This window comes from Macrotis lagotis, chromosome 1, assembly GCF_037893015.1.
Source record: "Macrotis lagotis isolate mMagLag1 chromosome 1, bilby.v1.9.chrom.fasta, whole genome shotgun sequence".
In the NCBI taxonomy this organism is placed as follows: domain Eukaryota; kingdom Metazoa; phylum Chordata; class Mammalia; order Peramelemorphia; family Peramelidae; genus Macrotis; species Macrotis lagotis.
The window spans coordinates 60,026,660-60,042,823 of NC_133658.1; the positions used below are offsets into that span (position 1 = coordinate 60,026,660).

General features: G+C 36.4%; 1 protein-coding gene across 1 annotated transcript in view; it reads right to left on the reverse strand.

Moving 5' to 3' along the window:
* Positions 1–323: 323 nt before the first annotated feature.
* ATP2C2 (ATPase secretory pathway Ca2+ transporting 2) overlaps positions 324–16,164 on the reverse strand; it is a 112,111-nt gene continuing 96,270 nt past the window's right edge. The window contains exons 21-27 of the mRNA XM_074214015.1: positions 15,558–15,724; positions 12,646–12,714; positions 12,426–12,542; positions 11,359–11,506; positions 7,728–7,826; positions 7,149–7,290; positions 324–4,139 (exon numbers count right to left, since the gene is read on the reverse strand). Coding sequence (XP_074070116.1) covers positions 4,021–4,139; positions 7,149–7,290; positions 7,728–7,826; positions 11,359–11,506; positions 12,426–12,542; positions 12,646–12,714; positions 15,558–15,724 — 861 coding nt within the window. The 3' untranslated portion in view covers positions 324–4,020. The remainder of the gene's footprint in view (positions 4,140–7,148; positions 7,291–7,727; positions 7,827–11,358; positions 11,507–12,425; positions 12,543–12,645; positions 12,715–15,557; positions 15,725–16,164) is intronic.

Sequence of the window (16,164 nt, forward strand, 5' to 3'; positions counted from 1 at the left end):
CATTCCAAGTAACTTCAGACAGTATAAAATATTTGGGAGTCTACCTTTCGACAGACTCAGAAACTTTTTGAAAATAATTATAAAACACTTCTCACACAAATAAAATCAGATTTAAGTAGCTGGGCAAATATCAACAGCTCAGGGATAGGCCAAGCTAATATAATAAAAATGACAATTCTACTTAAATTAAACTACTTATTTAGTGCCCTACAAATCAAAATTCCAAAAAATTACTTTAATGAGTTAGAAAAAATTGAAAGTAAATTCATATGGAGAAAGAAAAAGTCAAAAATTTCTAGGAATTTAATGGAAAAAATGCAAAAGAAGGTGGCTTAGCTCTATCAGATCTAAAAATATATTATAAAGCATCAGTCATCAAAACTGTCTGGTATTGGCTAAGAAATAGAGTGGTAGATCAGCGGAATAGACTAGGTACAATAGCAGGAAATGATTATAGTAATCTGCTGTTTGATAAACCCAGAGTCCAGCTATTGCAATAAAAACTCTCTCTTCGATAAAAACTATTGGGAAAATTGGATGTTAGTATGGAAGAAACAGATTATTACACCAACACCTCACACCCTATATACCAAAATAAGATCCAAATGGATACAGGATTTAGACATAAAAAACAATACTATAAGCAAACTAGAAGATCAAGAACTAGTTTACCTGTCAGATCTATGGAAAGGGAAGCAATTTATGACTAAGGAAGAGACAGAGAACATTAAAACAAACTAGACAATTTTGATTACATTAAATCAAAAGGCTTTTGCACAGACAAAACACTGTAACCAAGATCAAAAGAATGTAGTAAATTGGGAAGCAATTTTTGCAACTAGTATTTCTGACAAAGGAACTCATTTCTAAAATATACAGAGAACTGAGTCAAATTTAAAAAAAAAATAAGCCATTCCCAAATTGACAAATGGTCAAAGGATATGCCAAGGCAATTTACAGATGAGGAAATCAAAGCAATCCAAAGTCATATGAAAAATTGCTCTAAATCACTATTTATTAGAGAAATGCAAATTAAAGCATCTCTGAAGTACCACCTCACACTTCTCAGACTGGCCAATATGACCAAAAAGGACAATGATCAATATTGGAAGGGATGTGGGAAATCTGGGACACTATTGCATTGTTGTGTGAGCTGTGAATTCATCCAACCTTTCCGGAGAACAATTTGGAATTACCCCCAAAGGGCAACAAAAATGTGCATACCCTTTGATCCAGCAATACCACTACTGCATCTATATCCCGAAGAGGTAAGGGGTAAAAGGAATGGAAAGGGGTAAAAACATCTCTTGTACAAAAATATTCATAGCAGCTGTTTGTGGTGGCAAAGAAATGGAAATTGAGTGAATGTCCATCATTTGGGGAAATGACTTAATCAACTGTGGTATATGTATATGATGGAACACTATTGTTCTAGTAGAAACCAGGAGGGATGGGAATTCAGAGAAGCCTGGAAGGATTTGCATGAACTGATGCTGAGCAAGATGAGCAGAACCAGAAAAACATTGGATACCCTAACAGCAACATGGGGGTGATGATCAAACTTAATGTGACTTGCTTATTTCATCAGTGCAACAATCAGGCACAATTTTGGGATATCTGTGATGGAGAATACCATATGTATACAGCGAAAGAATTGTGGAGTTTAAACAAATACCAAAGACTATTACCTTTAATTTTTAAAAAAATGTTATCTTATTATGTAACTTTGCTATCTCTTATACTTTATGTTTCTTCCTTAAGGATATGATTTCTCTCTTATCACATTCAACTTAGATCAATGTATACCATGGAAACAATGTAAAGACTAATGCTGCTTTCTGTGGGGGGTAGGGGGAGGAAGTGAAATTAGGGGAAAAATTGTAAAATTTAAAAATAAATAAATAAATTTAAAAAATAAAATAAGGGGAAATAGAAAAAAAATCACTGTTAAAAATTCAAACAGCTTTTGAGGTACTACCTTAAACCTATCAGAAATGACATGCTAGAGGGAAAAATAAACACACTAATGATTTGCTGAGGGAGTAATGAACCAGTTCAACCATTCCGGAGAACAATTTAGAACTATGCCGAAAAGATCATAAAACTCTGCATACCCTCTGAACCATTGCCTTCTACCACTAACCCCATTTTCTCCTTCATTGAAAAAGTTCTTTTAACTGACAAACTTTTCACCAATCTAACTCTCTTTTCCCTCTTCTCCTAGTATATCCCACTTTCTCATCACCTTCCTTTTTGGTCTGTATCCCAAAGAGGTAAAAAGACCTGTATGCAAAAATATTTGTAGTTGATCTTTTTGTGGTGGTAAAGACTAATAATACCAATGCTGTCATGATCAACTATGAAAGACTTAACTGATACTCTGATCAGTACAATAATCTAGGACAGTTCCAAATGGCTAATGATGAAAAAATGTTCCAATAAGAGAGAACTATCGAACTGAGTGCAAAATGAAGTATACTTTTCTCATATTTTTTGTTTTTTTTTTAACAATATGGTTAATATGGAAGTGTTTTGCATGATTTTTCATGGACAATTGATATATTACTTGCTTTCTCAGTGGTTGTGGGAGGGAATGGGAAGGAGAGAATTTGGAACTCAATTAAAAAGAAAAGAACATACAAAATAAATAATAAATTGGATTTTTTTTAAAAAAAAGAGTAAGAATTTTTCAGAGTATCATGAGGGGCTGAGTTAAAAGTATTATGATTCTTTGTAGAACCTGGTGAGACCTTCTCTTCCCTCCCAACCATCTCTCACCCAAAGACTTTTTTAAAAAAAGAAAGATATATTCTTTGAATAAAACAGGAATAGAATTTATATGTCCCAGCTCCTGGAAGTTCTGTCTTAGGTGTGAAAACTCTGAGATACTTATCACTTTGAATGCCTTTTTAGAGGGCAACCACATGTTACTTGAAAAGCCAAGAGAATTATTTTAGTTTTACAAGTAACACCCTTTGTTTATTGAACCTATGATGTTTCCTAGATTATTGACAACACAATATTAGTTTCAGAATTGAGTAAATGGTCCAGTATTTTGGTTATAGGTGACTGTGATCTATTACCATTCTTTCTAGCACTTTAAATTTTAAACTCTCATTTTCACATACATTTTATTATTACTTTGTCAATTAGTCATGTCTGGCTCTTTGTGACCCAACTTGGGGTTTTCTTGGCAGAGATACAGAAGTGATTTGCCATTTCCTTCTCCAGTTTGACAGATGAGGAAACTGAGTCAAACAGGGTTAAAGGACTTACCCAGGGTCACACAGACAGGAAGTGTCTGAGGCTAGATTTGAATGCAGGTCCTCCTGACCTCAGGACCAGCACTCTATTCACACTGCACCACCTAGCTGTCACTTTACATATCTACTTTAACCCATTTTATCTTCACAAACCACCCTATGAGCCAGTTAAGGCCAGTGCTCTACATGATGTCTGATAAAGGAAGAACTAAGTTTGAGAAGTTCAATAAGACTACATAGCTAGGAAGTGGAAACAGTTAAGGCTAGGAGTCCAGCATTCTAATACTTTTTACTTTCTAATGACTCTACAGATATGCATCAGATGTAAAAGAATACATGTCAACCACCTGAAATCAGTCTAAAAATCCAGATTATTCATTAGAAAATGCTCTTATTCTCAGTTTAATATATTTTATTAATAAAAATCACTGTAATTTAATAAATAAATAGTGTGAGATTTCTCTGCCAGGCACAGTTCTGATTCCCAGAATGATAGCCCTTATATGTATAAAGTGAATAACACATTGTAGAAACAGAACCTTTGCCTGCTGTAGTTTGGAACCATCCAGGGTAAATGGATACAGATTATGGAAGGTTTTTCATAGGAGAAGAATCAAGTCTGGCAGCCAAAGGAGTCATCAACATAAGTGATGGTGTTATCTAAAAATATGTCTTTGTGTGCATTTCAGAAAAAACAGGTCACAGTTTCAGCAAAAATATACACTATTTATAAAAATGTTACACTGGTTGGAATCCATTACACTGCTTCGTGGTGAGTCTTGGCTTTCTCCATTCTGCAACAGTATTTTTCACATAATTTGATGAGCTCTGATAGAATGAACACAGATGAAGCCAAGCCCGTTAAAAACAACAAGTCTGCCAAGAAGTAAAAGAAGAAAAATCATGAATTGCACATTTCAGAGAAAAGTATAAAAAACTTTTTACTATTCAGAGGAACTATCTGTCTTAGTCCTTATCAAGGTCCTAGCAACATATTAAAATTCACAGGCAATTCACCTCTTCCCTTCATACTTCTTCATGAAAAGCAACCCAGAGAACACAGCCACCAGCTGCACAGGTTTATTTCAACTTGTGTTCCTTCCTCCAATAATCCTGAGGGATAGGTGATACTTTCATCCTTGTTAGGATGTTTTTGGGCTCTGTAATTAGACTCTTTTCCTCCTTTTTTTCCTTCCCACTATATTCTCACTTGATCCCATCAGCTCCCATGGATTTAGTTATGCAGACAATTCCCAGATCTCAATATTCAGCCCTAAATTCTTTCCTGTGTAGTTACACAATTCTTACCATCTTTGGCACATCTTAAACTCAGCATGTCCAAAATGGGACCCATTATCTTCTCTCCCAAACCATTATCAACAATGTCACTATTCTTCTGAGGCTCTGAAATCAGTGTCATTCTCTCCTCTCTACCGTGTCTCAAAAAGTGATGATATCCATTTCTATGGTTTCAGTTTTTAACCTCCATATAGATGGTTGCCAACAAGTGATATAATGAAAAGTGTACTGAAATTGGATTTAATCAAGATATTGATTTGAATCCTGGCTCTGCCACTTATCCTATGCCTATTAGCATGCCAATTTCTCATCTATAAAATAAAGAGTTTGGTTTAGATAATTGCTAAGGTTCCTTCCAACTCTACCTATTACTGTTCTTGACTCTTCTGCAGCATTTGACACTCCTGGCCTCCTATCTTCTGGAGATTCTCTAGGTTTTTTTTTTTTATTTTAGATACTACTTTCTTGGTTCTCCTTCCCATCTGACCCCTCCTCAGTCTTCTTTATTCATAATCCTTATCATAGCTTCTGTTTGAAGTCTAAGGCTCTGTCTTGGACCTTCTTCACAATTTACACTGACTTTTTGGTGATTTCATCAGATCCCATGATTTTAATTATCTTTGCAGATAACTATAACTAGCTCCAGTCTGTTCTACTTTCGAGTCCTAAAATTCCAATTTTGTGTTGGACATTTGAAACTCAATATATTCAAAACCCAACTCATCATTCTCAACCTACCCATCTCATGAACAACACTTCCTTCCTCCCCTACCTCAAATCCTCCTCCTTCTGTCCTCCCCCCACTACTTTCTAGTCACCCAAGTCTCATTCTGAGTATTGTTCTTGACTCCTCATTCTCCCTCACTATATATTCAAATAGTTGCCAAATCTTGTCATTTATACTTCTGAATCTCACTTTCACTTTCTTTTCCCTATCTGTAGAGTCATCAGCAGGGTCTTATCATCTCTTCTCTGAACTACTTCATAGTTTCCATGTCCCTAAACTGTCCCTCTCTAATCCATCCTCCTCACAGTTGAAGTGCAGACGATTTTCTACTCAAGCTTTGATGGCTCATAATCAAATATAGGCTCTCCTATTTAGCATTTAAAATCCTTCCCAACCTATTTTTTTTGTCTTATCATACACATGTGCTTTTATGTAGGGGTGTGTGTGTGTGTGTGCAAATGAACACTATCCCTATCAGGCTCACATTCAAGATTTTCTACTACTGAAAGAGGCTCAAAATTTTCTTGTGATTTATCCCTCCATGGCCCAATAAAACCACATTTTCAGCTATTTCTCATACATACTTCGCTTCCTGTCCTTCTGCCTTTGCACAGACTTCCTCCATTTTGGAAAGTATTCCTTCCTCATGTCTTTCTCTCAGAATGAGATTTTACCTTTAAAACTCAAAGCACGCACCAACCTATGAAGGCTTTTTCCTACCTACCCTGTTCCTTATTGCTGATGCTATCCCTCCAATACTACTTAGCATTTATTTTGTATGTACCTGTATATACACATGTTGTCACTCCTAATAATACTAGAAAACTTCCTTTCACTTCAATATTTGTTGAATGACTGATCCTATATAGCCCCAATCGTTCTCTGAACTATTTTCTAGCTGCCTGCTGGCCATTTCTGCCTGATTATATCTGGTTAACACTTCAAATTACCCATCTTCCCTTCAGAAATGTCATTTCCTCTGACATAATTTCTATTAAGACAGAATTATTCTAGTCACCCAGTCTCCAAAATCCTGGAGTCAACTCTTTCTGTTTTCTCATCACCCATATCCAGTCACTTGCCAAATCCTTAAATTTCTGTCTTCTTAGACTCTCTTAACTCTTCTTCCCTTCTACATTTAGTGTCATTACTCATTTTTCACTTTACCTGGACAATCATAGCCTCCTAAATGGTTTCCTTGCCTCTTCATCTAGATGTTAAAGTAGTATTCTTTTTTTTTTTTAGATTTTTCAAGGCAATGGGGTTAAGTGGCTTGCCCAAGGCCACACAGCTAGGTAATTATTAAGTGCCTGAGGCTGGATTTGAACCCAGGTACTCCTGACTTCAAGGCCAGTGCTCTATCCACTGTGCCACCTAGCCACCCCTAAAGTAGTATTCTTAATACAGAATACTAATCATATTACTCCTCCACTCATGCGCTCAGTTAACTCCATATAGAATGTGAGTCATCGTGGAATGGTGGAGACAATTGTAGCCTCAGGGTCAGGGAATCCTAGGTTAAATCCTGATGCATGCTAGTTGTGAAAACTTAGGTTAGACATATTATTTAATCCAAGACTTATCTGTAAACAGAGACAATGATAATAGAAATATTTACCTTACATAATTGTTGTGAAGAAAATGTTTTGTAAATCTCGAAGTACTTAATCTGTTTCCATTGTAATTTAATGGTTTTGTGCTAGCCATCTTGGATATTGGCTGTGCCGTGATTTTGGTCACTCCTACTGGCATACATTTCCATAGCCTGTCTCCTTTTACAACCTATTTTCATACTGGCATTACCGAGTAACATTCTGATTCAACATCCTCTTTATTTTCCTCATACCTCACTCACTTACCTAGTGCTCCCAAATTTTCAGTCTGAAAGATTTTCTGTAGTGGTGGAATATAGATCACAGCCAGCTGCCCCAGGATGGATCCTAGCACTGAATATAGAAACATGCGATTTCTGAAAAACCCGATCTCAAATATCAGCTTTGTCTGTATGGTGTAAGTAGAAAAACAAAAACAAAATAAACAAACACAATACTAGTTTTAGAATGTCAGCCCAAAATGAAAGGACCCTCACTGAAAATGTATCTATTTGAACCACAGAACAGCTTCTAGGAGCTGTAGAGTTATGAGAAACCAGAGAAATTATTTACTTATTCCCTCATTTTACAAATGGGGAACCTGAGGGCAAGTCATTTGAATGACTTCCCCAACAGCTTCAAACACAGACAGGTATTTTAAGTTAGATTTGGGGCTAAGTTCTTCTGATTGGATATTCAGTACTCTTTCTACTCTCCCGCTGTCTCCTGCTAAATCATGTTGTAATTTCTTTTGGGCACAATACATTTATTGCTCCATTGTCTAACAAAAAACAGTTAGAAAATACTGATTATATAGTTGGAACAATCAGACAACATCTGTCTCACCTGAGAACGGCACGTCAAGGCATTGAAAAGATCAAAAAACACAAAACAAGTGAATGTCATCGTCGTCGTCCTTGGTGTGACTTCCTTGCCATCAGGAATCTAGTAAAATGTATGTAAAATGGAATGTTGCAAAAGAGGAAAAGTTATTAGCCTTGAAGCAATTCATTAATGGAAGAATCCATCAGAATATTCCTGGGTAAGGATGAAGATGGAGACATTTCCCCCTATTTCTGCTCCTGAATTATACAGAATTGAGTTACTATAAGAATATACTATGCTGCCATAAAACTAATAGCTAAAGATGAAAAATCACTGGATCCAGATGGAATTGATTTATAAACAGTTAAGGAATTCTGGGGTGACAACATATGTTGGTCAAAACAAACAATGCTGCATATGGCTACTGAACTAGTAAACTGAAGCAGAAAACTATTATGACCACAACTTAGTTCAAAGATTAAAAATAACTGAAAACCAGAAGTCAATAAGGAATAGAATTCCTGCACCTACCAAAGGTAAGGCAAGAAATAACTCCTGACTAACCTATTTTAATTCTTTGAGGGAGTAAAGCATGGAATGGATAAAATGTGTATAAAATTTTGATGCTATATTATCTATGTAGATTTCCCAAGATGCCCATGCCAAGGAACCACCCAATTTTTTTTTTTTGAGAAAGAAACGCTGGACAACAATTCAATTTACAGACAGAGAAAGTAGGGATAAATTGGCTCTTCTTTAGATGGAGAAATGTAAGTAGTTGGTTACTCAAAGGAATAATCTTCATCTGACTATCGTCTCTCTACATATCACTATTTCTATGTTTACAATGATCTGGAAAAAGGAGTATAGGAAAGTCTCCAAGTCTATTGGTAACACTGAGCAATTCTAAGTAGTCAAAGAAAAGCATCAATGTGTACATGTGTGATTTAGACTGTGTTTAGAAGAGATCAAAGGGGGATAAATTCAGTGCCATTCTTTGTAACCCAAGAAGTGACCTAGATGTCATTGTAGACTATTCCATGTAAATAGTAGTCTTATGTATTACTGGATTCAAAGATCAGCTAATATTGGAAAAAGATGATAACATTTTTTTTCCCTTGGAAAAAAACCTTGATACACTGGAACCTGGTATGCCCTGTGTAATTCTGAGATGAAGCTGAAGGAGCATTTAAAATGGTGGAGATAATGGAGAAAATTCTGTGTAAGGAGTGATGGAGAAGGGTAGGACATTTCTGTCAGGAAACATGAAAATTAAGAAGGAATATGATTAAGATTTATATCATTATGGATGGTTTGGGTCAGGTGATAATAGACTTACCATTTTCCAGAACACTAGATTAGGACAATGTCTACTTAACCCTCCTTGAACTGTTTAACAATGTAATATAAGAAACATCAAAGAAAATACCATTTTGTGCAACAATTTATGCAAACTTAGGGGCAATTATAGCACTTATAAAGATTATTCACCCTGGATTCCCAAAGGAAACGAGGATGTGAAAAGTCAATGAGAATAGCCATGTTCATAATTTTCTTGACAGTGTGCAAGTCAGAGACAAACATTTTGCTGAATGAATTCAGCTCTGAGGTTTGATCCAGTGTGATAACTTCTAAAAAGCCTTATTTCAGGATAGACACTAACAAAATAGAGAACATGTAGACAAAGGTAATCAGAATGATAAGAAGCTTCAAGATAATGTTCTTGAAGGAAGCTCTGAGAGGTTTTTGTCTAGAGAAAAGAAAATTTAATCACTTCATGTGTAAAATAGAGATATTACTATCTACTCTTCTTATTTTGTTAGGATTGTTGAAGGGATTAAATGAAATATCTCTGTGAGAACAGACTAAAAAGAGTAAGGCTCTTCCAATCTGGAAAGAGAGGTCTAGAGGAGATATTACTGAAGTCTGGAACTTTATAAACAAAGTGCCTTACAAATATAAGGGACAATAATCCCTATTTGTTTCAACTGCATTGGACCAATAAGAGACTGTGAGTGAATGGAACAACTGTATTTCCTGTCTTTTTCAAGTTTCAGTTGGTATTTTCACAAGATGATATTAAATTGTTGCAGAATCTGGATGGGAAATGGACTTTAAAGATTATCTGGCCAACTGCTTCATTTTGAAGAGAAGGGAGCAGTCCCAGAGAGGAATAGTAACTTTTCCAAGTCATAGAGCAGCAAGTCACTGTCAGCATCTCACATTTGTACCGCTGTGTGACATCTCCCTCCTCAAACTGCCATAGTATTCTGTACTTGGTATGTCTCTCATTTATTCTTATACCTTCCCTCATTGTCATCTGATTGTATGGCCTGTCCTAAGCATTTCACTGCTGAGTTCAGGTACCTTGTTTTATTTATTGTGTCTTCTCTCTTGGTGACAAGTCATTATTGACTTGATTTTTAGAAATAACATAAAGTTATTTGGAAGCTAGTGATTAAGGGGGGGGGTTACAATATTGATCAAAAAGGATGCAATCCTATAAAGTAATAAAAGTCATTTTCTTTCAGGATCCAAACTAATTTTAAAAACCATTTCAAAGAGGAATCATAAACATTTTGTAAACTGCTCAGTGTAGCAGACAATCTAAAAGCAGAAGACAGTTTTAAGATACAAAGACATCACCTTCTAGCTCCTGTGGGATCATAGGCAAGTCATTTTGTGTCTTAAGACCACAGTTTCTTCATTCATGACAACAATGTTCACAGTGTCCATCTCAGAGGAACACTGTGAGAAAAGCACTTGGTAAACTATAAAGTACAATATATTTAAGGGTTCTTAGTCTTAGTCTGTCTTCCATTATGCAAACAATACCTGTCATAATAGTATTTCATTTATATAGTAATGTGACCGCACTCAGCAAAATCAGCTTCCAAAGATAATATGGGAGGACGCTCATTTGGCTTTGACTGGTTTTTACAGAATCAGCCCCTTCTTTGCAAAGACAGCTTGAACAGACCTTTTCCCCCAAGTTTTGAATTCTACCATGAGACTTTATTTCTCATGCATAAAACATGGTCTGCCTTAGGCAGTTCCAACTGCCCTGATCTAACTCTGCCAGGTTAGTAGGCTTCGATAGGATAATGAGAATGACCTCTTTGCACATGCCAGCCACTTTAACTAATATTATGAGGAAGTAATGAGATCGCTTCCCTGATATTGTGAAATTCTTCAAAACTGAGGAAAATTACCACCACTACTCCAATCACAAATTAAGGGACAGACAGAGACTTTAGATGTTTTGGGATATGGGCAGGAGTGATTGATAACAATGATGAAAACAAAGCAGCTCTTACTGGGAAGTAAAAAGTTAAACGGAGTCAGAATCTGGCTTCTTCTCTATTGATTATTTCCAATTTCTCCTATATTTAGTTTGTTTGTACTTAGTTGTTTCCATGATATCTCCCCATTAACCTATGAGCTTCATGAGGGCAGCAAGTCACTATCACCAACTCACATTTGTACAGCTGTGTGACATCTAAATTTTGCTCTTTCTTTTGTTTTACTCTTTCTTTGTATCTCCAAATCTTAGCACCATGTCTTACTTAAGTCTTTAATAACTGCTTGCTGACACCAAAGAGGAATATCAGTGAAGAGGAAAGAATGAAATCCAATAGACTCTCTGCCTTACCTCTTTCCAAAAGATAAAGAGGGTTCCACTGATGATAATGGCAGCAGATATTAGAATTTTCAAAATGAGTGCTTTACTGAGAATCGTGTCTTTCACACTCCTAGGGGGATGCTTCAGGGCATCTTTGTCAACTGGTTCTACTCCCAAACTATTCAAAACAAAATATAATTATTTGAAATACCACCCAGTAAAAGGAAATACAGAACATAGATTCATTTATCAGATGCATTATTTTATTTTGTTTTATTCATTTACATGCAAAGATAGTTTTCAACATTCATCTTTTTGTAAGTTTTTGCATTCCATATTTTTCTGCTTCCCTCCTTTCTCTTCCACCTCCCCATGACAGTGAATAATCTGATATAGGTTATACATATAAGTTTAATATGTTTCCATATTGGATCAGGCACTTAATGTGCCCACTCTTTATAACACTGGGCTAGATACTGGAAGTGATACGAGGCTCAAGAAGGCCAACAGAGGGCCACTAGGTGGCAGAGTGGATAGAGCACTGACTCTAGAGTCAGGAGTACCTAAGTTCAAATTTGACCTCAGACACTTAATAATTACCTGGCTGTGTGACCTTGGGCAAGTCACTTAACCCCATTGCCTTGCCAAAAAAAAAACCTTAAAAAAAAAAGGCCAACAGTCTTCCCCTGAAGGAATTTACTACAAACTGGAAGAGTTGAAGGCATTATGTAATCCTGTCCCACGCTTAGTCAGAGAGTCAGTAGACCTGAATTCTCAATTTGGTGTAAGAAATTTAGAGACCAGTTAGGGCAAAACCTCTTTAAAGCTGGGGAAATTGAGATCCACTGAGAATCTTTTGGGACATTGGGCAAATACCTTGATCTAGGAGATCACTAAGTAATCTTAAGAGTATATTTATAGGGACGGCTAGGTGGCACAGCCCTGGAGTCAGGAATACCTGAGTTCAAATCCGGCCTCAGACACTTAATAATTACCTAGCTGTGTGGCTTTGGGCAAGCCACTTAACCCCATTGCCTTGCAAAAAAAAAAATCTAAAAAAAAAGAGTATATTTATAAGAACTTGAAGCTCTCCTCACCTTTGAGCTGGTGGTCCATCCATGATAATGTTAATCCAAAGAATCTGCATTGCATTGAGGGGATTGGGCAAGTTAAACACTGTGGATAGAGTAATCAGGCTTAAAGCAGAAATACTCCTAGAAAACAAAACCAGAAGAGAGTGGATAAACAGAGAACTACTTGGGGGGGGGGGGGGGAGAAGATAATTTTTATCTGATGTGCATGCAAGTCTGTACTTACGTGCTGAGCTGAAACCGTACAAAATTTTTGATGTTATAAAAAATTCCTTTTCCTTCCTCTACTGCATTCCTGGAAGAATAAGAAAGCAAATGAACCAGATGCTATGTACCTTTAACATGTTTATCATGTGACAGTTTGTATTATAGCTATATGTGTTGATGCCTTTATCCCTTTACCATGTTATAAACTCCACAAAGACAGAGATTAAGTTTTATATTAACTTTTTTATCTCCCAAAAGCACCTACCATAAAATTTTCCTGGACTCAGGAAGACTTGAATTCAAATTCTCCCTCAGACACTTACTAGCTGGGTGACCCTAGGCAAATCACTTTACTGTATCTGCTCAGTTTCCTCTTTTCTAAAATGGGAATAAAAATAGCATCTACTTCATAGGGGATCAAATGAAATAATACATAAAGAGCTATGTAAACCTCAGAGCACTATGTACATGATAATGATGATAACTGCAATTAAGACTAATACTATGTAGCCAGGAGATAGAAGAAGGCCAGAGTAATTGGTTTACAAAATACTTAGAGGGGAATAAAGTACAAGAAGACTGGAAAAAGAGGAGGAAGGGGATAGATTACAAAGGTTTTAAAAGTCCCAAAGAAATTTGATCCTAGAAGCAATAGGAAGTCGTTGGAATTTACTGAATTTGTAGGGACAGTGATGTGCTCAGACCTGCATTTTCAGAAGATGATTTTAATAGATGAGTGGAAGATGGGCTGGAGCAGGTTGGATGAGAGTGATGATGGGTCTGATTTCTGATTTTTTACCAAAAATCCCAGAATAGGAAGGGATCTCAGAAACCATTTACTCTAATCCTTACCCCAACCCTGAATCTAAGTAACCTTAAAGTAGGAATTATTGTTGCCTGCCCTTTTGTCATGGGTTTATGGTTCCCATCCTTAGTTAGACTATAAACTTCTTGATATAAGCAGCATTTTGTAAGCATTTATAATAAATGGAAGCTTATATAATAATTGTGAATATTTAAAGAAATTCCTTCTTTAAAGTCTCCTCCAGTCATTACAGTGATGCCTCATGTCTAAGAATCCCCATTCAGAGATGGATGTATTGGCTTCCTTTTGCCCCACTGAAGACTTATTAAAGACTTATTAAAGACCCAGAGGGGAAAGAAGGGAAAGCTAGGGGGATTATGCTAACTACCTTGGCTTTTGGAAGAATTTTCATAAAATCCTTTTACAATTCAGTCACATCATTGATGAGAATAAAGATGCCTAATTTTTAGTATTAAAACACATAAATGAAATAAGATATATTTATTGAACTGTGCAGGTAGAACCTTAATTAGCACAATAATATCATGAAATTCTAGGCTTTTGAACTGGAGATGATCTGGTTCAACCCTGCTTTTTAATAGTAGAAAAAACAGGTTCAGGGAAGGGAAATGACTTGGACAGTGTTACTAAACTGCTTAGTAGAGGCTGGCTTAAAACCCAGCACCCTTAATGACAAATGCAGCACAATTTCCATTGATACCTGACTACAGCAGAGGCAATTTTGGAAAGTTATGTATGGATGTGTTCCAGTATATGTTTATTAGACCCCTTTTAGGAATAAGATGGGGCAGCTAGGTGATAGTGAATAGACTCATTCCTGGCCTCAGCTACTTCCTAGTTGTATGAACCAGGCAAGTCACTTGACACTGTTTACCTTAATTTCCTCATTTGTAAAATGAGCCGGAGAAGGAAATGGTAAACCATTCCAGTATCTTTGCCAAGAAAATAGGGTTACCAAGAGTAAGATACAACTAACAAAGACTGAACAACAACAGGGGCAAGATACTCTCCTAGGTGCCATAGGAAATTCAGACCACATCTTTAGTTTCTGTTTAGGAGGTCTTGCATCAAATTACATTGTTAAACAAAACATCATCCTCTAGATGAACTCTTATGAGCTGAGTTTTATGTATCAGGTTTTCTTTTACATACAGCATATTCCTATAACTGAATATGCAAATAAACCTAGCTAACTAGGCACTCTCTCTACTTGCTGACACAAAGCCCCAAACAGGTGTATAAAGTGTCCGCAATCAATATGATACAGGATAGTTCTTGGAAACTTAGCCCATCTCTGTCACTTGAAACCTCTCTTCAGCATGAACATTGGTGCCTAGGCCACTGGCTACTTCAGAACTGAGACCTGGTCCAAGTAATGAGGCCACCAAAGAGTCAGGTGTTTTGTCATGCCGCCTTATGGAGGACATTCTCTCCTGGAACTGTTTACTATTCAGAAGAAACACTGTCCCCTGAATCACTATGTTGTGATTTCAGATTCAGTATCTATGTAGTTAGGTGTTTTTAACTATCTTAACTGGAAACTATTATATGGATTCTTTCTTAGAGATCCTGCTGTTTTTCTAAAAGTTTAAAAAACTGGGATCTAACATTGTGCCTATACATAATGAATCTCATGCAAATAATAAAATATGATATATTACAAGTACTTCACAGTTTACAAAGTACCTCTGTATTCTTTGGCCATATTTGAGAGGTAGAAAAGTTTTAAGAGAAGAATCGGTTGACGTGGAGTTAATTAGGTCTTAGTAACTTCTCTGTGCCTTATTTTCTTCATCTGCAAAATGAGGATAACTGTCTACCTCATAGATTGTCTATGGAGATAGTGTTTTATGGACTGAAATGTGAGTTTTTGTTATAACTGAATCTCACAAGTATCATGGAAAGTAAGCATGACTACTGGTATCATCCCCATTTTACAGATAAGAAAATTGAGACTCAGATGTAATGATTTGTTTAAAGTAGAATGACTAATTAGTAGCAGACCTAGAACTCCTGGACAATTGTGTTTTTACATCAGAGGAAAGCATCTATATGTACTAAAGGTGCTTTTGCCAATAACCAAGAATGCTTGAAATGCAACTCACATTATTGTAGAGAAGTCATCATCTACTAATATCATATTAGCAGCTTCTTTACTGACATCTGTCCCTGTTTGCCCCATGGCGATTCCAATATCAGCAGATTTTAGAGCTACTGCATCATTGACACCATCCCCTGTCATCCCCACGATAGCACCAGATTCCTGCAGAGCCTTGGGAAAGACAGAGGGCAATCAACACTAATTCCCACACCCTGAACTGGCATCCTTTTGGGTCCTTTACAATCTAAACCTACTCGGGTAAAAAAAATATCATGTACTTGACAGCTGAAAAGTTGCTCATTTGTGACTAAATTTTTACATTTTTTTTTCCATCATCAAATGAGTTATAACATCTGCTTTGTGGAAGAAACTTGCCAAAGATTTACTACATGTACTTCAAAGTTCTATGCTTTCATCACATAACTTTCAACCCCTTTGCAATTTATTAAGTAGTTTTTGTAAACAGCTGTGGCTGAAAAATCATAACCTCCCTGGAATCAACATGGTAGCCACCTGTCTGTTTAATTAATTGTACCCCATTTTGTATTAGCATGATCAATGTATATGGCTTATTCTCCCTCCCCTGATAGACCCTAAGTTACATGAAGGCA